The 21,938-nt window shown below is 59.8% G+C and overlaps 1 protein-coding gene across 4 annotated transcripts in view; it reads left to right on the top strand.

Moving 5' to 3' along the window:
* Nucleotides 1-19,201, top strand: part of SLC12A7 (solute carrier family 12 member 7) — an 81,290-nt gene extending 62,089 nt beyond the window's left edge. For 2 of the 4 annotated variants that reach the window (XM_059694632.1, XM_059694633.1), the window contains exons 9-25: nt 506-673; nt 2,285-2,383; nt 2,999-3,056; nt 3,628-3,802; nt 5,262-5,380; nt 5,766-5,864; nt 6,434-6,553; nt 7,417-7,521; nt 8,379-8,547; nt 10,480-10,675; nt 11,045-11,214; nt 11,395-11,526; nt 12,264-12,371; nt 12,761-12,939; nt 13,572-13,586; nt 16,441-16,574; nt 17,476-19,201. In XM_059694632.1, coding sequence (XP_059550615.1) covers nt 506-673; nt 2,285-2,383; nt 2,999-3,056; nt 3,628-3,802; nt 5,262-5,380; nt 5,766-5,864; nt 6,434-6,553; nt 7,417-7,521; nt 8,379-8,547; nt 10,480-10,675; nt 11,045-11,214; nt 11,395-11,526; nt 12,264-12,371; nt 12,761-12,939; nt 13,572-13,586; nt 16,441-16,574; nt 17,476-17,567 — 2,138 coding nt within the window. In that variant the 3' untranslated portion in view covers nt 17,568-19,201. The remainder of the gene's footprint in view (nt 1-505; nt 674-2,284; nt 2,384-2,998; nt 3,057-3,627; nt 3,803-5,261; nt 5,381-5,765; nt 5,865-6,433; nt 6,554-7,416; nt 7,522-8,378; nt 8,548-10,479; nt 10,676-11,044; nt 11,215-11,394; nt 11,527-12,263; nt 12,372-12,760; nt 12,940-13,571; nt 13,587-16,440; nt 16,575-17,475) is intronic. The other 2 variants (XM_059694634.1, XM_059694635.1) reach the window with 1 other exon arrangement.
* Nucleotides 19,202-21,938: the final 2,737 nt, after the last annotated feature.

The raw sequence follows: 21,938 nt of genomic DNA, 5'->3' as shown, positions 1-21,938 counted from the left end.
GGGGCCCCTGAGGGGATGGGCTCTGCAACAGGGACCCTTCAGGGGGGTTTGGAGGAAAAGGGGGTCTGTACGGAGAGGGGGCCTACAGGCTATAGCCCAGCCAGCTGGGATCTGCTCAGGGTGCATTTGCACAGGTAGGAGGTGGGCCCAAGGTGACACCTTAATAGTGTGTGGGGCTAGGGCCATCACTGCCCCTGAGGGGTCCTCCATCAGTGAGGCGACCTGTGTGAGGGGATTGCTGTCCGACCCTCCACTTGAAGACCTCCCCCCAGAGCCCAAGACAGTGTGTCAGGGACACACTTATTCAAGTGAAATCTTCTGCAAATGTGACTGTGGGACTGGAATCGTTCGTTCAGTGATTAGTGAACAGTCCTCAGAGCTCCGGTTCTGAGTTTGATGCCTCATGTGAAGTTTGAGCATGCCAGGCGCATCTGCTGGGCCTCCCGACGGCAGGAGCCCTGGTGGGAGGTTCCAAAGTCCTGTGACCCATCCTTTCCCCCCACAGATAACCTGTGGAGTGTGTACACGGACAAAGGCGTGTTTGTGGAGAAGCAGGGCACGCCCTCTGTAGCGGTGCCAGAGGAGAGCAGAAGCAGCAAGCTGCCCTACGTGTTCACCGACATCATGACCTATTTCACCATGCTGGTCGGCATCTACTTTCCCTCCGTGACCGGTGAGGCCACGGGCACTCCAGCGGGCCAGGCCGGCTCTTCCCTCAGCTCTAACGTAGCCAACCCCGTCCCCCCACCCCGTTTTCTTTCCTGTTTGGCTCAAGAAAGGAGTTGCAGTCTGCTCCCCGTCTGTTCTGAGTGGGGAGCACAGGAAGCGTGTGGTTTCAGGCAGCTTTGTCCCGCGCGCTCCTGAGCGGCCATTGTTAGAAGTAACTGTGACTGTGGCGTGGCCTTGCTGAGACACCCGGTGCGCGATTAGGTGGTGCCTAGGAGTGAGCACGGAGAGCTGTTAGTGGCCAGTACTGCAGCCATCCTGGTCCTTACAAGAGCCAGCTGGCCTCCGGGAGGGCCCTCAGTGTGTGAAAATCCCTCATCTTGCTGACATAGACATGTACATATGCACATGTGTGTGCACACACACAGGTTCACACACACACTGCTCCTGGAGACCACCTCCCACCAGAACACCCCCATCCTGACCCCCACAGAGCAGACGCCTGACACACCTGTAGCTGTGGTATGTCTGTCCCTCTGGTTCCTGTCCAGGTCGGCTCCTGGCCCCCACTGCAAGCCTGTGTGCACTCTGGGAGGCTGGCCTGCCAGAGGCCACTCCCCTGCCCTTCTGTACTCATCTCCGCTCTGACTAACCGTGGGGTTTATAGGTAGTAGGGGTGCTTCTTTTTAGTCTCCCCTTAAAGGTGGGGTTATGGACTCACTTTGGTGAGTGAGTGGGGTGTGGATCTGGCCCCTGGGGGTCTTTGTCCTGTACCCCTCCTCCCCCCCCCCCCCCCCCCCCGCAATCTGTCAGTATAGGACGGACGTGTTCTGGGATGGCAGCAGATCTGGTGGGTGGAGAGCATGGGAACATCCTCTGTGGGTGTCGGTGTTCCCAGAGCCTGGTGGCACCTGTCTGTGGGCTCTGCACCAGCCACCCACCCAGCGCTGCCTCTCTAAGCTCGTTGTCACTTCAGGTCACTCCTAGAATACGCTCATGAGGCGCTCAACAAACCTGCCAGCGGTTGGCGTTTCCTTGAGCCCAGCTGGAGCCATTTTACTCTATGTACTAAATGGAGTGAGTGAGCCTCGAGGGCGTAGGCAGTGACACACCCATGTGCAGAGTAGCAGGACTGAACCCCGAGTGGAGTCAATGTGGGGAGGCCTCGAGTTACTGTAGGGTCGCCTTCTTATAATGCTCGATTCAGACCTGGCTCCTTGAGCATTTAGCTGCATTGTCCCGGGAGTTTCTGACCCCAGCCACCTGGATTAACCCAATCTTAGCGGGAAGTGAGGTCGGAGCCAGGTGCACCCAGAGGCTGCCTCTGGCTTTGGTGTCAACGGCAAGTGTCTGGGTTGAGCCTTGCTCTGGTCTTGACTGTGACTTGGTTCATGGTGGGACTCGCTGGCCCTGTGGAGAGTGTGGGGGACACTTGGAGCCTTTTCCCAGGTGCCCGCAGCCGCCGTCCCACATCCACACAGTGATGTCTGGGCTGTGCTCTTGGAGGCCTGGCCTGGGGACAGTGGCCCCACGCCGGTGTGGTCTTCAGCTCACGTCTCTGCAGCTGAGGCCCCGGCTGCGTCTTCCTGAAGCTCTGCCTGCCTGTCTGTCTCTGCAGGCATCATGGCGGGCTCGAACCGATCGGGGGACCTCAGGGACGCCCAGAAGTCGATCCCCACGGGGACCATCATGGCCATTGTGACCACATCTTTCATTTGTATCCTTAAAGGGGTAAAGGGGGGGCGCAGGCGCAGGTGCTGTCCGTCACGCCCTCCGCGGCTCGCTGCTGTGCCATCCGCAGCTTGGGTGAGCTGCTCTGGCTTAGGCGAGTTCTGTAGAGAGGGGCCTTAGAGAGGGGCCGATATGACGCGAGAAATAAGACACAACACCTGCCACCACCTCCACAGTCGGTTACGGAATGTGACACTGTGTGTAAACTAAGATAGTAGCCGTGTTACCACATGCAGTATACCGCAGATGTTAGTAACACGTATCTGCGTGTGTACCACGTGATGGTCACACACATGTGCTCTAGTCAGTTTTACCCGCTGTGTCACGGAGCTGCCGGCGGAGCCTTTCCTCTCATGGCAGTGTGTCCCTTCTAAGCGAGCCAGTGTCCCTGCAGTGGTCACACGGCAGGCCTGCACGTCCTCCCTGACCGGAGGCCCCGTTCCCTGGAGCCAGAGCTCAGCAGTGAGGAAGGTGCCCGAGGGCCACGGGGCATGGCAGTGCCCAGAGTGGGTGGGCAGGCACAGGTGGCTCCAGGCCCGTCTGCGACCAGGGCCCTGCTGCCAGCACGTGGTGCCCACTGCTTCCTTGACATGAGCCATAGACCTCTCCTGCATCATGCTTTTTGGGGCCTGCATCGAAGGCGTGATCTTGCGAGATAAGTATGTTGGTTTTTATGTGCAATTTCTAGAAACTTCTGGGAACAGAGTCGGTTTTCTTTAGCTGTGAAATGGAGATCATTTAGGACTTCACACTGCTTGTGTAGAGCAGTGGGCCCCCATGGTCCCTTGGTTGAGATTCTGTTTGGTCTGATGCCTCCATCCTGCTCCTGCTGGGAGACCAGAGTCACCTCAGACCTGACAGAGCTGGGGGTGCAGGGGATCCTGGGAGAGGCATGGGGAACCCCGCTGGCCCCACCACCTCTCAGTGGAAGAGCGGCCAGTGCCCCAGGCTGTTGCCCACCAACCTGCTTTCTGGTAGCTGCGTGTCCATCCGCCCCTCGGGTGTGAGGGCTGCAGGTCCCTGATAGTGAGGCCGTGCCACTGTCTGTCACTTGCTGTGACAGTGGCCTCATGGACCCTGGACGGGCCGGCCATGGCTTCCTAGGGGGCCCTCGGGGAGCAGGGCCCGTGCGTTTACTTGGGGGAAGTGCCATTGTGCCCACTCTGCAGCTGGGAAAATGTTTAATCTTCAGCTCATGTTTTCAACATGCACCCGCCCGCCCTCCCACAGGTTCGGGGAGGCCCTGCAGGGGAACCTGGTCATCGGCATGCTGGCCTGGCCCTCGCCCTGGGTCATCGTCATCGGCTCCTTCTTCTCCACCTGCGGCGCCGGCCTGCAGAGCCTGACGGGGGCACCGCGCCTGCTGCAGGCCATCGCCCGAGACGGCATCATCCCCTTCCTCCAGGTGAGCGGCTGCCCGCAGGCCGGGGCTCCCTTCCGAGAGCGGGACCCTTGGGAAGGAGCATGTCTGGAGGGTCCCGTGCCTGAGGTTCTGCCCCAGAGCACAGCCTTTATGGTTAAAGGTGGTGGGAAGGGCCCCTGTCCCCACCTCCAGCCGGCAGCCCCCTCCCCAGATGGTCACTGGGCTGAGGGCACGGGTGCCGGGAACAGAGGCAACCCCTCACCGCCCTGGGCTGGCAGAGCGGTTCACAGGCGTGGCTGTGGGAGCCGCCTCTTCCCGGGGGTTGGCATGTGTCCCGTGGGACTTTGCGCCCAGGACTGCCCCACTGTGACGATGAGGGCCATGGAGTCCGGAGCCCCTGCTTCCTCCCGTTGGGGCTGACGCCCCGGCACCACATGACAGGGGCCGCACACGCGGGGCTTAAGCAGCACAGGCTGAGCCTCTCCCGGGCTGGAGGCCAGAGTCCGAGGTCAGGGTGTCTCGGGCTTCCTCCTGAGGCCTCTTCTTGGGGAGCAGTCGGCCCCTTCTCCCTTAGTGCTCACATGGCCATCCCTGTGTGTGTCCGTTCTACTCTTCTTACAGTGACCCCAGTCAGAGTGGGTCAGGGTCCAGCCCAGTGACCTCAACCTCAAACATGGTCTAGTCCTGAGGTGCTGGGGCAGGACCTCACCAGGCGCATTTTGGGGACACACCGACCTTCATATTTATTGAGCATCTGAGGCTAGCGTGTGGCTGTGGCCCAGCGTCTGCCGTTCCCACGTGGTTTTTCTGAAACCAATCCCAGCAGACTCGGGTTTCTTCCCCTTTCCCGGCTTCCGTCTGTCCGCTCAGGAGAGACAAGGTCGTGGAGGGTGCACTGCCGGCCCAGGGACCGTGCTGGACTGTCGGGAGGTGGCCCTGGTGTTGGGGAGCCCCGCCTTGGACCCCTCCCCCCCCACCCCCGCAAGGCTTGGCTGGTGGGACTGCTCCCCTGGATCTGCATTTTGTGTTTTGTTCTGTGTCTTTGCCGTGTGCTCAGTTTCCCTTCCCAGAATCCTGGGCAGCGGGCAGTGTGTGGGAAGAGCTTCTCAAGCCTGGTGTCTCTGAGCATGGGGCAGACCTTCTGGAAGCTTCTGTCACCCACATGGCTGCTTTGTAGGGAGGTCCTTGCAGAATTCTTTCCCCTCAAGGCTGGGCTTAGGATCCCAGGAGACCCCTGTCCGACATACTGGGTGTTGCCCTGTACCTGGCAGCCCCCTGCCAGGGCCCTGGGTCTGATGGCACACAGCTGCTGACTGCCTCACCAGTTCTGGGGGTCAGGTTTTCTTCCTGGGCCCTGGGGTAGGGTGCAGGGTGCGTCATGGAAATCCACTTCTTCATATGTTGCATCTCTGAGGCCCTGTGGGTTGGACCAGCCACCTCCAGGCGTCGTTCCTGCGGCCATCCGGCCCTGGCCCCCAGCCACATGCCCTTCTCCCTGCAGGTGTTCGGCCACGGGAAGGCCAACGGGGAGCCCACGTGGGCCCTGCTGCTCACCGCCCTCATCTGTGAGATCGGCATCCTCATCGCTTCCCTGGACAGTGTGGCCCCCATCCTCTCCATGTGAGCTGAGCACGGGCACGGCAAGGGCATGTGGGGACCAGGCGTGGGGATGTGGTCGCCACTGTGGCCACTGTAGGACCATGAGGCCCTGTTCTCAGGGCTGGCCTTCTGCTCAGGGGACCACAGACAGGGATGGGCCCAGGGGCCTGGTGATTAGGTGTGGGACAGTGATGTGGATGAGAGGAGGCCAGGGAGACCCGAAGGAGGGACAGTGATGTGGACAGTGGGACAAGGAGACCCCCCCCCGCCCCCCTGCACTGGAAGAGCAGTGATGGGACGAGGGCCTCATGGGAGGTGGTAGGCAGGGACTCCCGCAGGACAGAGCAGATGCTGAACCACCGTGGGACCTGGCTCAGCTCCTCTGATGCTGCTTCTTGGTCCCCAGGTTCTTCCTCATGTGCTACATGTTTGTGAACCTGGCGTGCGCGGTGCAGACCCTACTGCGCACCCCCAATTGGCGCCCACGCTTCAGATACTACCACTGGTAAGACTTCTGCCTGTAAGGCTACGCTGGGAGGGTGCACAGTGCATCTGCCAGGCCAGCTGCTGCCTGGCCCGGAGGCTGCGGGGCCCTGGATGTTCTTCGTGGAAGCGCCCAGCCAGGCTGGTGAGGACGGCGTGCCTGTTTGTCACCCGGGACGCCCACTGTGGGCAGCCCTTGTCTTCACTGTGGGACCCAGGCCGCTGGGTCTTGTGTTCCCTGGGTGTCAGGTGCTGGGTTTCGTGCCCATCGGGGTGCAGAGAGCCTTGGGGAGCGAGTGGGCGTTCAGCACAGTTGAAGAGCCAGGGCTGCGACGGGTGTCGTCAGGCCGTTCCAGCCCACAGAGCCCACTCAGGATGGAGGAGCCAGCTGCCAGGCATCCCTGCCGTTTTGTAGGAGTAACTAAAAGAAAGGTTTTCATGAAGGGACTAGTCCTGTTTTTGAGGCAGCTGCTCAGATGCTAGTTTGGGGCATGGGACAGGCCGCGTGTGAGATGTGGGGGTCGGGGTCCGGGCCGGGGCATGGACTCTGGTCCCCACTTGCGGCCATTGAATGACCACATACTCCCCCAGGACCCTGTCCTTCCTGGGCATGAGCCTGTGCCTGGCACTGATGTTCATCTGCTCCTGGTACTACGCCCTGTTCGCCATGCTCATCGCCGGCTGTATCTACAAGTACATCGAGTACCGAGGGTGAGCTCTGCGGGCCACACGGCCGCGGTCACAGGGTCCCTGCCAACCGGGGCATGTTCTCAGAGTGGGGCCTCCTGAGGGGGGGCGGGGGCGTTGGACCGGAGGGTGCAGAGGGACCTGGGCAGGATCTCAGCTGCAGCCGTCATATCAGTGGACAGGTGGAGCGCTGCCACGTCTGCTGTTCTCAACGGATCCCATGTTGTGAGACACAACATTAGGCTTATCTGTGTCTATATATAAACGCCATGTTTTAGAGTGCTTTTTGGAAACAAAAATCCACCGGATGGCAGCACTGATGTGTGACCGGTTCCAGCATTTCCAGAAACCACACTGTCAATAAAAAACAGAGCCGAGGGCAACCATAGTGCCCATAGGTTACCTGTATCTCAGAGCCTGTAGTTCCTCACTGGCGGTTCCCCAGACGCCCTGGTCCCTGCGGGGTGGGGCCGGGCCTCTCAGGGAGGTGGGCCCTCTGGCCAGGTGGCAGGTGGGCGGCTGCCAGAAGCTCCGTCCCAGCTCTTGTGGTTTGGAAGGAGGGTCTGAGGCTCATGCTGGTGAAGCCCAATCGTTTGGAGCCAGCTCTGCCCAGGTCTCTGCCTGCCCATCAGCCCCCGCCCCACCTTCTCCTGCCGTTCCCCCAGTTGGCCCATCTGAGGTCCCTTACAGATGCCAGGGTCACCTCCCCCACCCCTTCCCGCCAGGGTGCCCCTCCCCATGTCCTGCTCCTCCTGCTCTTGGCCTGCCTGCTAGCCCCTCCTCCGTCACAGAAGTGCAGAGACCCCAAGGCAGCTTTCTGGGCGCCGCCCTGCGGGCACCTTCTGAGTGTGCTGTGGGGGGCCTCACTGCCGCCCCTTCCTCCGCAGGGCTGAGAAGGAGTGGGGCGATGGCATCAGGGGGCTGTCGCTCAACGCTGCCCGCTACGCCCTGCTGCGTGTGGAACACGGCACCCCCCACACCAAGAACTGGAGGTGAGTGCCGGCGGCCCTGCCCTCTGATCCCATGGAGCACTTGTTTCCAAAGTCAGACTTAGAAACTGGTCCTCCTCTTGTTAGGGAACATGTCTCAGAAGCTTCGAGTGCCTTCCCTCCATCCCTGGGGTTGAGGGGGAGGGGTGTGATCAGCTTGTGTCTGATCAGACATCTGGAGGGCGGTGCTGGCTCTAGGCTGGGCCTGAGCTGTGGGTGTGGGGAGTGGTTAGCTTTCCTAGGGGCACCCGGGATGGAGGACTTCAGCGTGCAAGAGCTGGGCTGTGCCCTCTTCTCACTTCCGAGAAGGGAGTGGGGGAGGGAATTTAATCTGTACTGAAAGCCCTTGGTCTCCCCTCCTGCACTTACCTGAGGAGTTAACAGGCAGGGACAGGAGGTGCCCACTGGGGTTTTCAGCAGGAGCCTCAGGCTCAGGAGCCCCAGGCGGCATTTGACTATTCACCTGTCCCATCTGTTTACCTGTCCCACCTGTCCACCTGTCCCATCTACCTGTCCCAACTGCTCACCTATCCCACCTGTCCACCTGTCCCATCTGTCCACCTGTCCCACCTGTCCACCTGTCCCACCTGTTCACCTTTCCCACCTGTCCACCTGTCCCATCTGTCCACCTGTCCCACCTGTCCTACCTGTCCACCTGTCCCACCTGTCCACCTGTCCCACCTGTTCACCTGTCCCACCTATTCACCTATCCCGCCTGTTCACCTGTCCCACCTGTCCACCTATCCTATCTGTTCACCTATCCCGTCTGTTCACCTGTTTCACTTGTCCTACCTGTCTCAACATGTCCACTGATGAGTGTGTGGTGGTGAGTTGCCACGGTAACTGCTATCCCTACACAGGCCCCAGGTGCTGGTGATGTTGAACCTGGACTCTGAACAGTGTGTGAAGCACCCCCGCCTGCTGTCCTTCACCACGCAGCTCAAGGCTGGCAAGGGCCTCACCATCGTGGGCTCTGTGCTGGAGGGGACCTACCTGGACAAGCATGTGGAGGCCCAGCAGGCCGAGGAGGTGGGTGGGCACAGACTTGAACTGGAAGACAGATGTGGGACCAGGGTGGCCTGTGAAGGGGGCGGAGAGGGTGCGGGCAGGCCGTGTCTGCCTGGGCTGCAGGTGAAGGTCTCCCATCGCCGATGCCCCAGGCACAGTGTTGTGTGTTTTGCTATCACTGGTCTCAGAAAAGACAGTGGCCTTTGAGTTTGAAACATGGAAGACTGAAAACTGCTTAAGAAATGCCCCCAGCATGCGCTGGTCTGAGACCTTAAGGAGACGGCCAGTGCAGGTGACGCTCAGGAGGCTGCAGGCCCGGCGGCGCCCAGGGCCGTTGAGCTCAAACCTCGGAACGGTCCCGATGTTCCGGTTTCTCTAGAGCCCTTGTGGTGGCCCAGCTCCAGTCCGTTTCCTTCCTCGTTGGAGGTCCCTGTCCTGCTGGGTTCGCCTGCTCAGAGGCTCTGAGGTCTCGGCAAAGCCAAGGGAGGGAGTGACTCTAGCCCTTTGTATGAATGTCCTGCCTACAGTGGCTGTAACTCATCACACCTGAGGGGCTGACAACAGGTTTATCCTCGCTCTCTTCGGGCCGGAAGGCCAAAATCAAGGTGTTGCAGGGCTCCACCCCCTCCCAAGACTTCAAGGAGGACCCTTCCTGCCACCTTCAGCCCTGGAGGCTCCAGGTGTCTCTGGGCTTGTGGCCACATTCCTCACATTTCTGTTCCTGTCTTTGCTTCTGTGCCTCTGTCTTCCCTCTTCTGTCTCTTCTAAGGACACTTGTCACTGGATTCAAGGCCGCCTGGGTGATGCAGGATGGTCTCTTCATCGTAGGATTCTTACCTGCAAAGACCCTTTTTCCAGGGTCTTTGAATGCTTAAGGCCACATTCACAGGTCTTCAAGATTAGGATTCAGGCATATCTTTTTGGGGGCCACCATCAACCCACGATAGTCTGTCCTCTGAACCCCAAAATGCTCATCTCTCTTATGTGCAGAATACATTCATCTTACCCCAACACCCTCCCCAGCCTCTGCTCATTATCAGTTCAGCCCAGAATCCCATCTGGCTATCAGAGGTCCCGAATCTCGTCTCCATCATTTTAATTGAGTATTGGTGCACCTCTGGGTATAGTGCATCCTGGGCTGAATTCCTCTGTCCACAGACCTCTGAGACTTAAGAAAACAAGTGATCTGTGTTCCAAAGTACAATGTGGGGCAGACCTGGGAGAGACATTCCCATTTTAGGAGGCAGACACCTGAGGAGTTTGAAATCCAGCGGTTGGTCCCATTGGTCTCAGGGCCGGGAGTGCGTCCCTGTGGCTCGTGGCTCTGCCTAAAGCCTGAGCCTGGCCTCTGTGGGCTGCTCAGCGTGGCCAGGAAGACCAGCATCTGCCCTTGGCATTGCTTTCATGGAAGACATGCTGTTGGTCCCTGAGTTGGGCCTCCTCTGATAGCGAGCTGGCTGGTCAGATGCCTGGTGACCGAGCAGACAGAAGCTGCACACGGCGGGGCACCTGGTGGGCACCTGGTATTTCATCCTGAGCCTGTGGAGTACCACATTTTTTCTTAGAAGAGTGGTTAGCTTTGATGTGGTCTAGTGAAGTTCTCAACAAACCAGGTGTTTAACTCCGGGCTCAACGTGTTCCAGTGAAATAGTGGGCTGTTTTGTGAGACATATAGATCATGTTGAAAGAACCACCTCAAGTTTTTTCCCTGCCCTGACCTTCCCTCCCCTCTCCCGCACATGCATGGCCGCAGGCACACACAGGCAGGGGGTCCCCCGGAGCATCTTCCAGGTTCTGAATTTGGTACCACAGGCACCACCCACGCCGAGCCTGTGGACTTACCTGAGGCAGTGATGTCGGCGTGGGGTCCGCCCAGGCTGCCCTGGCCCCTGGTGGGCTGGCGCCCGGTCTGCGCCGTGGGCACTATGGCACTGACTCCTGGCCTCTCCCCAGAACATCCGGTCCCTGATGGGCGTCGAGAAGACCAAAGGCTTCTGCCAGCTGGTTGTGTCCTCCAACCTGCGGGATGGCATGTCCCACCTGATCCAGTCGGCTGGCCTGGGGGGCATGAAGCACAACACGGTGCTCATGGCCTGGCCCGAGTCCTGGAAGGAGGAGGACAACCCTTTCTCCTGGAAGAACTTTGTTGGTGGGTAACGTCTCCCACAGTGTGTGGGTGTCAGGGTCAGCCTGCTCCCCGGAGGCCTGTTGGGGCCCCAGGCTGTGCTATTTCACTTGAAAACATTTGAAAAGCAAATGGCCCTTTGAGCCACCCTCTCCCTTTCTCCCAACTATGCCCCCCAGTTGGCCATCCCTGGGGAGGTACCTGGCTTGGCCGCCCACACCCCTGTGCCAGCTGCCAAGCTGCTGATGGAGCAAGCGCTGCCTTTGGAGCCGCCCCCAGCGGGGGCTTCGTGGGGACCCTGTGGCCGCCTCCTCCGCTGGCTGGTGCCCAGCGTCTCCATGGCGTGCGCAGTGCTGCCGAGGCCCTGCTGACCCGCGTGCTGCCTCTCCACAGACACCGTGCGTGACACCACGGCCGCGCAGCAGGCCCTGCTGGTGGCCAAAAACGTGGACCTGTTTCCGCAAAACCAGGAACGCTTCAGCGATGGGCACATCGACGTGTGGTGGATCGTACACGACGGGGGCCTGCTCATGCTGCTGCCCTTCCTGCTGCGGCAGCACAAGGTGGGAGCGGGGGTCACGTGGGGTGCTCACAGGTGGGGGTCGGGTCACGGGTGGGCAGTCGGGGGCCGTTCATTGGTGGGGTGGGGGTTACACGGTCGGAGAGTGCCAGGGGGAGTCACATGAGGTGGGCGGTGGGGCCGGCGCGCCAGAAGCTGCCCTGAGCGCGGATTCCGCCCCCAGGTGTGGAGGAAGTGCCGGATGCGCATCTTCACGGTCGCGCAGGTGGACGACAACAGCATCCAGATGAAGAAGGACCTGCAGACCTTCCTGTACCACCTCCGGATCAGCGCGGAGGTGGAGGTGGTGGAGATGGTGCGTGCCTGGCTCGGGCGGGGCCGCTGGCCGTGCTGCTTTGTTCACGTCCCCAGGCCCTTTCTGCTTCCGGGCCGCGCTGCTCGCCCTCCTCGGGGATGTGACCGTTTCTCTCTCCTTTCCTTTGCGACCGTGGCAGTTATGGGGACTCGGGTGTTTTGTAAACTGCCCCCCAGCGGGCTGGGTTCTGTGTGAGAGGCAGACTCCCAGAGGTGGCCTGCCCTCTCTCGTTTGTCCTGTCAGGGGAATGTGACATTTTACCTGTCCCAGGGGATGAAGACAGAGAACTGTGAGGGCTGTTCACGCACATGGGTGCTTACACAGTCTCATACTCTCCCTCACAGGCTCACGTTCACCATCGTCATGTCCGTGCACACACACACACACACACACACACACACTCTCTCTCTCTCTCTCTCTCTCTCACTTATACACACTTGTGCACATGCTCCCCCACAGATGTGCTTACACACACTCACATGCTGATTCATATATATGCTCACTCACTCACACATGTACACCCACACGCACATGCTTACCCACACACGGGATCACACTTACATGCACTCACACGTGCACACACGCTCACTCTTAGTGGGCTGGGGGCTCTGAGCCACAGAGGGAGGGGCCGGGCCACCTGTTGTTTCAGTGCCTGCTCCACCTGAAGCGGTGATCTGTGGTGAGAGCATCGCGTTCTGTACACCCTGAGTTTGCTGCTGTGTCCTGGGGCGTTCTAGGTTGAGAACGACATCTCCGCCTTCACCTATGAGAAGACGCTGGTCATGGAGCAGAGGAGCCAGATGCTGAAGCAGATGCAGCTGTCCAAGACGGAGCGGGAGAGGGAGGTGTGTGTGGGCCTGAACCCTCAGTAGAGGGGCCAGTCACATGGGTGCGGGTGCAGGACCCATTGTTCCTCCAGACCCCCCCGGGCTGTGGGGACCAGGGTCTTTGCGGTCACTGTGAGCCAGCTTTCTGAGCTGGGGCAGGAGGAGACGGTGAAGGAGGAGAGGGAAGTGATGAATTTGGCCTGGAAGCCCAGGGGGAGGGTGGACTGGTGGGAGTGGGGGCATCACTAGGACCCCAACTGGGAGGCCGTCCGGGGGTCTCTGGTTTCAGTTGGGCACAAACCTTGGTTCCGTGGGCCAGCAGCTCCTCCCTTCCATGCTCACTCTTCCCTGGGAGGTTTGGAGACCTGCTGTGATGAGTCCTGTTGCTGCCCCTGCCCTCCCTCCAGGCTCAGCTAATTCACGACCGGAACACCGCATCCCATTCTGTGGTGGCCACCAGGACCCGAGCCCCTTCCACGCCCGACAAAGTGCAGATGACCTGGACGAAGGAGAAGCTGATCGCCGAGAAGTTGAAGAACAAAGAGGCCAACATGTCCGGGTTCAAAGACCTCTTCAGCCTGAAGCCGTGAGTGGCAACCTGGGGGCCCGGTGGCAGGTCCCACCTCCCTGTGTTGCCTGTGACGGGGCAGCGGGCACACAGCTGCAGGCTGGCAGGCCTGGAGGGTAGGGCAACAGCCAGGGGCCGCAGTGTCCTCTCGGGGCTGGGTGGCTGGGCCCAGGCAGTGAGTTAGTTGTGGGGCTACTGACTGTTCTTGGTGAATCATACAGCAGCTAGAAGTGAGGGCTCCTGGACGGGTCAGAACTCCCAGCTTGGACCTGCTGATGATGCAGGTCCTGTCCCCCTGCCTTGGCTCCCGCCTGTGGCGTTGAGCTGAGAACCGCCAGGGCTGGCAGAGGTGCCCGCGGAGGACACAGTGTGGCTGGGCCCCAGGAACGGGTCTGGGTTGCGTCATAGTCACACAGCCCCTGTGTCCTGGATTGGAGGGCAGAGCAGCGCCTCCCTGGGGTCGTTAGTGGAGGGCTAGGCCTAAATAGCCCAGGTGGTTGGGAAGGGCCTGCAGGCTTTCTAGGACCCTCGCAGAGAAGACCAAGGTAGGCCAGGAAAGGGCAGCCTGGGATGAGCCTACAGTTGTTTAAAAGTATATACCGTGATCACTGCTGAAGTAACATATTCTCTCTGTTTTCTCTTCCATGTAGAGAATGGGGAAACCTGTAAGTCACTCACCTGGTTTAGGGTATCTGTTAGCCTGCTTGCTTCGCATGCCTGACCCACGTACCCCGAGTAACCCGTGTGTGCGTGCTGTGCGTGCGTGCGTGTCCGTGTGCAGGCGGAGCTTGCTCACCGCTGCTGTAGCTTTCCGTTATTTCCTGTCTGATTGCTCTTCTCCATTCAGAGCGGCTCACGGCACATTCCTGACATTCATTCTCTAAATTCCTCAGAAGCACAGAGATCTGGGCCGGTTGGTGCTGAGCCCGCTCCGAGCGGAAGCATGTGTCTTGGTAGCTGTTAGTTGATTCATCCGCATCCCTGGATCAAGGCACTCAGATACCAAACCTCAGTTCTGCGGGGACAGGATTTCCTGTGCTCCCCACATCCGACGCCTTTCACCCTGTGGGAAGCTGCTGTTCTCTAACGTCTGTGTGAAAAGGGATGTGGATGAATTCTCTGTACAGTCAGGGTGGGACTTAGTCCCACAGACAGGGGGCCGGGGCCAGGCTGTCCAGGGGGGAGGGAGGGCCCCCTGAAGCTGCTATTGGTCCATCTGTCCGTCCCTCTTTTTCTGTTGTGTCCCTCGTTCCCTGGCTGCCCCAGGAGCTGTTGGGCTGTGTTCTCCTGCGGTGGCCCAGTCCAAGGCAGTGTTCACAGTGAACTCTGGGGTCTTAGTGGCTGCACTTCCTTTTTTGACCCCTAAACCTGAGTGAATTAGGTAACAGTGTTGGTCCATTAAAATCCCACCCCCACAAAGTCTATAAATTAAACAAAAAAACAGGTAAGCACAGGATAGGGTTCCTCCCTAAAGCGCTGTGGAACCCTGGGACTGCTGAGACCCCTGTGCGGCACCCGTGGGCTCAGGACAGGCTCCATGCACCCGAACCCCCAACCCCTGCCTGGAGCAGGGGTCAGAGTGGACCCCCAGGCCTGGGGGCTCAGAAGAGAATGAACCAGGAAGAGGCCACTTCCTGGGCAGAACTGAGCCTGTGGGTGTCCGTTCCTCCAGGGCCGCACTCCTGCCCGGCCCTCCCAGGGTTAGGCTGGGAGAAGCTTCGGAAGGTGGGAGGTCAGCCCACCCTGACATGTGCGCGCCTTACGGTGGTGTCCCCAGGGCACGTGCACTTCGGGTGGTTTGCTGGCTCTCCGGGGTCTGCAGCGCGTGTTGTTTCAGCGTTTCCTCAGTCCTCGCCGTGTTGCCACCAGGGACCAGAATCGCCATTTGACTTACCACCCCTGTCCCCCCCACCTACCCCCACCCTGGACTTAATTCCCAGCTTCTGAAACCCTGTTTCAAAAGCTCTTCTCTCTCAGGCAGAATCGGTGTCTCTGATACCTTTCCGACTTAGTGGACTCCCGGACTCTTAGCTTCTGGGGACGTGAGGGCCACCCTGTCCCTGTTTGGGCCTTTGACCTGCACCGGGGTCACTTTGTTCTGGAGCCACGGGTCCTTCCAGACCCAAACCTCTGATTTTAAGATTATATGTGCTTTCAAACTCTCAGCCCTAAGAGACCCTTTAATACCTCACACATGCGTTTCTGGAATTGCAGCCCTCCCCAAGCACACTGGTAATTGTGGTCTCTCCGGGCACCTAATTCATGGTTGTTGTGATGAGAGGTCCCGGTTGTGCCTCGGACAGAGACCCGATCTCTAATTTTATCAGATGGAATTGGAGGGAGAAAATAAAGGGTCTGTGTCCCTGTTTTCCTGCTGGTAATAATTGGTGGTTATAATCAGGTTTATTGGGTTGAAGGGTTGAGTTGTTCAAAGAGTACGGCCTGGGCCTTTGTCCTGCAGGCCTTTTCCCGACCCCTCATGTGTGGCCTCTGTCTGTCTGTCTGTCTGCCCGCCGTCCCTCTCGTGTCCCGGGCACAGTGCCCTTGTAGAAGGGCTGCAGCCAGACTGGATGTCCTGAGGCTGGCCACGGATCCCCCATGTGTGACCCCAGAACTGTCCAGCACAGGAAGATGCAAATGCTTTGAGGTGGGCGGGCTCCAAAGACAGCTGCTCCCGAGTGCTCATTGGAGCAATCCCCTAGAGAGGGGACCCGTGGCCACCTGGCTGGGGACCCATGGGGGCCTGAGTGCCTGGCGAGCCGGAGGGTGTGGTCTGCAGTCTCCCTAGATGTGTGGAGTGTGGAGAACTGGGTAGTGAGTGAGGCCCCGCGACACAGGGTCGTGGAGCGTTGGAAGCTCTTGTCCTTCAGACGGAGCCAAGAGCAGCAGCGCCCAGGCGGACCCAGAGCAGGTCGGAGCGCACAGTGGCCGCATCCTTGGCCAGGATCTCAGGCGCTGGTACCGGACTTCAGACTGTAGTGGGGGTGGGAACCAGGTGTGGGGGCCTGGCTTCTTCCCCTCTACCTCTGGGCTCCTCGCACCCCAGCCTGTGTCAGGATGCGAGAAAGGTTGGCGTGTGCACTGGGTTCAGCAAACTCACCTCGGGGTCGTGTTTAAAGCAAGGTTGGGCCGCCACGCCAGGGATCCCAGTGGACACAGTTCAGAGCCCCCGGATGTGTGAGCGCCTTCCTGCGCCCAGACAGCTAGCTCCCCCCGAAGCATTTGTTTCCGCCTGTGTGGACAGCTGCTTGTAAACTAGGCGCTCGGCAGCTGTAGTGGGCCTCAGTCTGAAGCGTCGGGGGGCCACAGCCTTCTGGTTGCTGAGTGAAGCCCCCTCCCTGCCCTCTATCCCCAAAAGGGTCCTCCGCCCGTGGACTCGCCGCCCATGCAGCCTCAGGGCTGTGAGTCCGTGCGAATCGGCCCTTTCTGATGCGAGCGAAGCGGGGCGGGTGGGGGCTCCGACCTGGCCTGGTGCCCGGCATCGTGGGCGGGGTGCGGAGTGACCGCTGTCCTTTGCAGGAACCAGTCCAACGTGAGGAGGATGCACACGGCTGTGAAGCTCAACGGCGTCGTCCTGAACAAGTCCCAGGATGCCCAGCTGGTCCTGTTGAACATGCCGGGGCCCCCCAGAAACCGGCAGGGGGATGAGAACTGTATCCTTTCCCAGATGCCATCTTGGGGCAGGAGGCAGGTGGGGTGGGCTGTGGGCTCCGAGCACCGCCTGGCAGGCTCCTGGCCTGGTGTTTGCCTGAGGCCTGTCGGGCGCCTGAGCCTGTCGGGCATCTCTGGGACGGACCAGGCCTGGGTGACGGGCTCACAGGCTCTGCCCAGGCTCAGCTCTGAGCCCCCTCGGCACCTTGCTGCCCTTTAAACACCTTTCTATCCATTGAGCCCTGTGTCCCCACATGGGCCCTTTGACCCCGCATAGTTGATCGGGGTGTGCCAGCCACAGAGTGGGAGGTTGTGACCTCAGAGGTCACAGGCCAGCCCTGCCCCAAACTGGTCTGTTAGCCTCTAGATGCGTGTCAGCTGCCACAGGCTGCAGGCTGCCTAGGGGTGGGGCCTGGGACCATCCTCCTCCACCCTCCCCTGGGTGTGCAGGGGAAGAGGTGAGCGGGAGGAGTCCACAGCTTGGCTCTCAGGTTCAAGCTTCTTGCTGACCACTTAGGGGTTTATGTCCTGGTGACCAGCATGTCCCGGTCTCTCTGGGTGTCTTGCTGGACAGTGGACACAGCTGTCAGGCACATCCCTCCTGGTGGGTCTGCACCCAGAGCCCCCGGGAGGGCAGGGGTCTCTTCTAGGTTCGCAGTTAGACCACCTGTGTCAGTGGAGGCCTCTTGTTGGGTGGGGTCAGTGCCTCCAGCTGCATTCCTGGGACCCCTGCCTGCCCTGGGTGTCTGTCCCACCCCCACCCCCCAGCTTTCCCTGACTCTGCCCTCACCCTCTTTCTCAGACCGAATCCTAACAGCAGAGGACCCTGAGTAAGTCACTCTTCTCACGCTTTAGGCTACGTGTCCCATGGGATCAGCTATGGCCTTAACTCCGTCCACCCAGATATGGAGTTCCTCGAGGTCCTGACCGAGGGGCTGAACAGGGTGCTCCTGGTCCGGGGCAGTGGCCGGGAGGTGATCACCATCTACTCCTAACGCTCCGGAAGCTCGCTGGGCAGGCACAGGGGTTGTGTCCAGCACAGACCACAGCCTGACCTGCCAGCGTGGCTTCCTACAGAAGTTTCTAGAATACCATCGGGCTCTCCTGTGCCAGCTGGGAGCCAGCGCATGACTGGAAAGGTTTCCTCGAGGCAGAGGGGAGATGAGATGCCCGTGGTGCTCTGGGTGCTCCTGCGGGAGGCTCCGAGTGCCTGGGGCCGGGCCGCCCCTCTGGTGAGGGCCAGGCACCGAGCCTCTGGATTCTAGAATTCATTCTCCTGGCCGTCCCGCCCGGGCTGGGGCCGCGTCACATTTCAGTTCTCCCCCATCCAGGACATTCATAAGAAGCCACACTTGGTCTGAAGTTGACCCTGGGGCCATTAGGGTCCGTGTATGAAGGCGAAAGGTCAGCCTGTGGCTGAGGGCTCAGTACAGGTTCTCCAGCAGCCCCCGATCTGTCTGTTCTGTTGGATGTCCTTGTCTGTTTCCATCGTAAGGCAGAGAGGCCAGCCGCCCATGCCCACATCCCTGGCTCTGCTGGTGGCATTGGTCAGGTGCCCGTCTCGTTGGGGACTGCTGGTAAGGGAACGTGGTTGTGTGGGAACATGAGGTGGGTTGTCCAGCTTGTGCCCCTCTGAGGGAAAGCACCCCGATGAGCCCTCTGAGCCCAGGTGTGCGCTGCTGGGAACTTCAGCCTCTCAGAAGCACTGGCGGCCCGGCCCTGTGGGCACGTTTCTGAGACACGGAAACTGTAAAAGCCGGGTGTTCACACCTTCAGAACCGTGAGCACACCACACAGCTCAGCGTCTGACACACTTGCTCCTGTGGCCTCCATGTCCCCCCTCGGGCTCGGGGAGGGGTACCTGCCGAGGCTGTGGGGGTCCTGGGGCGGGAAGGGCACATGCACTGAGTTGTCCGGCTGCAGCCTGGTCCCTCCACCGCACGGAGGGGTGGCGACAGCTGTGTTTAGGGCACTGACGCGGTACCTTTTAGCGATCCGTGGACTTCGCACTTTACCTTGTGGTCTTTCTGCTTGTGGTTGTGAACACGTGCACTGTAGATGCTGCAGTAATTTGTGCCTCCCTCCCCCTGTGGCTTATTTATTTCTTTAAACACCTGGGCATTTCAATGCTGCGTGGTCCCAAGAGGTTGTCTCTATGAAAGGCCTGAAGGACCACGTCCTTGGCGCTCTCAGGCTTCCATGGGATCCCAAGAGAATGGACCTGGGCCTGGACTTCACGTCGGGGCAAAGACTAAGCAGGCATTTCTAGATGGTTCTGTGGAGCCATCGGGCAGCCTAGAGGGCCAGCATTGCCATCCGAGTGGCCACTGGCCAGAATGTGTGCCAAGTAGCTGCAGCCAGCCCCCGGGGGGTAGGGGTGGGGTTCAGACTTGGACCGTCCTGGTTCAGCATTGAGTTGAGCAAAACCGTCTCACTCACAGATGCCTGGTGAGGGGTCACGTGTCCGCCCCACCCGCCCGTCCTCGGTCTGTGAGCACCACCCAGCCTTCCCACACTGAGCTTTGTGTAACTGTAACCGCAGCCAGTTCAAGTGGATTTTGTTCTTTTTACAGGCTCCTTGTCTTTGTATGGTTTTTGTCAGTAGAATAATAAAATTTATGTTGAAGAATCTGATGTGTCTCATTCGGCATAAAAATTAGATAATTGCAGACGATGCCCCCACGCCTCCCTTTCCTTGGAGGAGTTGGCTGACATTTCTGTCAGGACAGAATCAGCGAGTAAAACCTGTGACCAGAGGGACCCCTTATTTTAACACAGGATCACAGCCAGACCACGTCATGCCCACCAGGAGGGGGGGGAGCCAAAGGGACAGGAAAACCGCCAGGTGGTGTGAGGTGTGGCTGCTGGAGAAACTGCTGAAGCTCCTAAAGTTGTTAACAGTCACCGTGACCCGCAATCCCGCTCCTGAGTGTACAGCCCAGAGGGATGTGTGTCCACAGACACCTGTGCGCACTGGTCACACCAGCCAAAACGTGGGAACAGCCCGCATACCCATCCGTGGACAAGTGACTAAACAAAACGTAAACGTATTCACTGGCGTCTAATTCAGTTAAAGGGAACGGCGCTCTGATGTGTGCTACCCCACGGGTGAGCTGCATGGCAGAAGCCAGCCTCGGATCACGGACGATCCCACTTACGTGAACTGCAGGATAGTGGGATGTGGGTTGGTGGTGAGGTAACGGGCTGGGGGAGGGGAAGGTGGCAGTGGGCCTGGGGTTCTTTTTGGGGTGAAGGTGTTCTGAAGTCTCATGGTGAAGCGTGCACCGTCTGAATGTGAACACGATGCCATGTGGTGAGCAGGCGTGTGAAGCTGTTAACCGTGTCTCCTGGGGCCGTGGGAAGGGTGGACACAGGACTGCTGAGGGACCTAGAGTGCCCAGCTGTCCTTTGGTCTCTGCTAGGGACCTTCACATCCATGACCTGGAGCACAGGGGCCCGGCCTCCCGGGCAGGAGTGAGGGTGTCATGGGGGAGTTGAAGGGCCAGGCCCCCGGGCGCTGTCAGACTCGTGGGAAGACATGGTAGGGCCCTAGGGTCCCGACTCGGCCACGCACCCGAGGGCACCCACACAGCGGGGTCTGCGGGGAAGCAGGTGTGGGCATAACCAGTGCAGCACAGAGTCCTCCGGGCCTCAGACAGCGTGGCACCTTCGCCACTGGACAGCCCTGGAAAGGGGTGCAGATGCACGAGACACCAGAGCCCAAATGTGTGAAAGGCAAACAAACTGCCGAGATGCGACAGAACCACTGTTGTGTGTCACCCACAGTGCCTGTGAGTGCCCCTGAGCCCCTGCGGCAGCACTCGGCCTCTCTGCGGCTCCACTGCACTCACCCCGGTGGACAGGCACCTCCTTGCTGGGTAGGCTGCCGGCACCTGGCCCAACCAGGTGCTGCCAGCTATGCCTATCGATATCCGAGGGACCCCTTCCACCCTGGGGGCTGCTTTCCCCGAGGTAGCCCAGCCTGGGCCGTGGACCCTGGTGCGGTTGGTCTCTGGGCCCCACTCAATGCCACCCGCCCCTCCCTCCCACACGCAGGCTCCTGGGGCCCGGCCAGCACCGCCTGTCCACCCTGGCCTCCGGCCTCCCTGGCCCGGCATTGCTGGGGCCTCTCTGGTACAACTTTCCCCAAAGCCCTGTTTTGCCAGGATCTCGTCAAGCGCTCAGGAGACAAGAGGGTGGCTGTGGCTTGTCTGTTACTTGGTTGTTTTTTTGAGGTTGTCCCGAGTGAGAGGCGGATGAAGGTGCAGGAGTCAGGGGACCCAGAGGTCTCGGACAGCGCTCATATCTGCCCCATAGGCATGACTGGTGGAGAAGGGGGCCAAACAGAGACAACCACCCGCTGGATTCCAGTGCCCTGATCTTTGAAGCGCCCCTGGAAGGATCGTCTTTGTGTTGTCGGTCCAGAAATGAACAGTTAATATGTGGGAATGTCTGCGCGAGCTTTCATTCACATGTCAGGCGCAGTTATCTTTTCTTTTTTAAAATGTATTTTTGATTGCAGAGAGGAAAGGAGAGGGAGAAATAGAAACATCAATGATAAAGAATCGTCAATCAGCTGCCTCCTGCATGCCCCCCACTGGGGATTGAGTCCACAATCCGGGCATGTACCTTGACCAGAAATCGAACCGTGACCTCCTGGTTTGTAGGTCGGTGGATGCTACACGGGCTTGGCAGCCAGGCTGTGTTTTCATCTCTTCACTGTGGATGTCACGATCCTGAGGAGGCAAGGTGTGTGCCCCCTGCCCGCCAGAGGTCGCTACTGCCCGCAGGAGCTGGTGGGATGGATCGCGCAGGCGCAGTCATTCCCATCTGGACAATGATCGGCTTCTTGCAGCTTGGACTCACGGGCAGCAACACCCTCGGCTTCCGGTGTGTTTGCTGGCATTCACTGCACGCACGAACGGTTCTTAAAACCATGGTCTGGGGTCAGAGGCTGGAGTTCAGGCCCACCCAACTTCCCTGCCATCTGGTGATCCAAGCACCTGTCCAAGGGCTGTGGGGGGCCGCAGGGTCTGCTGGGATTAACTAAATACGGTCCCTGAATGTGGAACCACGTGCAGGGGCTCTGCACCCCGAGAAACGGACCCAGGTTGGGATGACGGGCGCCTCTGTAAAAACCCTGCTGCCAGTGGTGTGGGTGTCACTGTGCAGATTCAAGCGTGTTAGTGGAGTGTAGGCGTCTCGCCAGGAGAGGGCGCTCCGCCCTGGGCAGCCGGCACCAGCCGGGTCTGAGGATCTGAAACACCTGGAACTGAGATTCCAGCGCTCTGGCCTCTAAAGATCCTAAGACCCCGCAGTTCTCCCTACACACGTGGCCTCGACTCAGAGACAGACATTAGATTTCC

This window comes from Myotis daubentonii, chromosome 4 (assembly GCF_963259705.1).
Source record: "Myotis daubentonii chromosome 4, mMyoDau2.1, whole genome shotgun sequence".
NCBI classification, from domain to species: Eukaryota; Metazoa; Chordata; class Mammalia; order Chiroptera; family Vespertilionidae; genus Myotis; species Myotis daubentonii.
The sequence above is the reverse complement of the archived record's forward strand: the minus strand, read 5'-3'. Positions and strand labels throughout refer to the sequence as shown.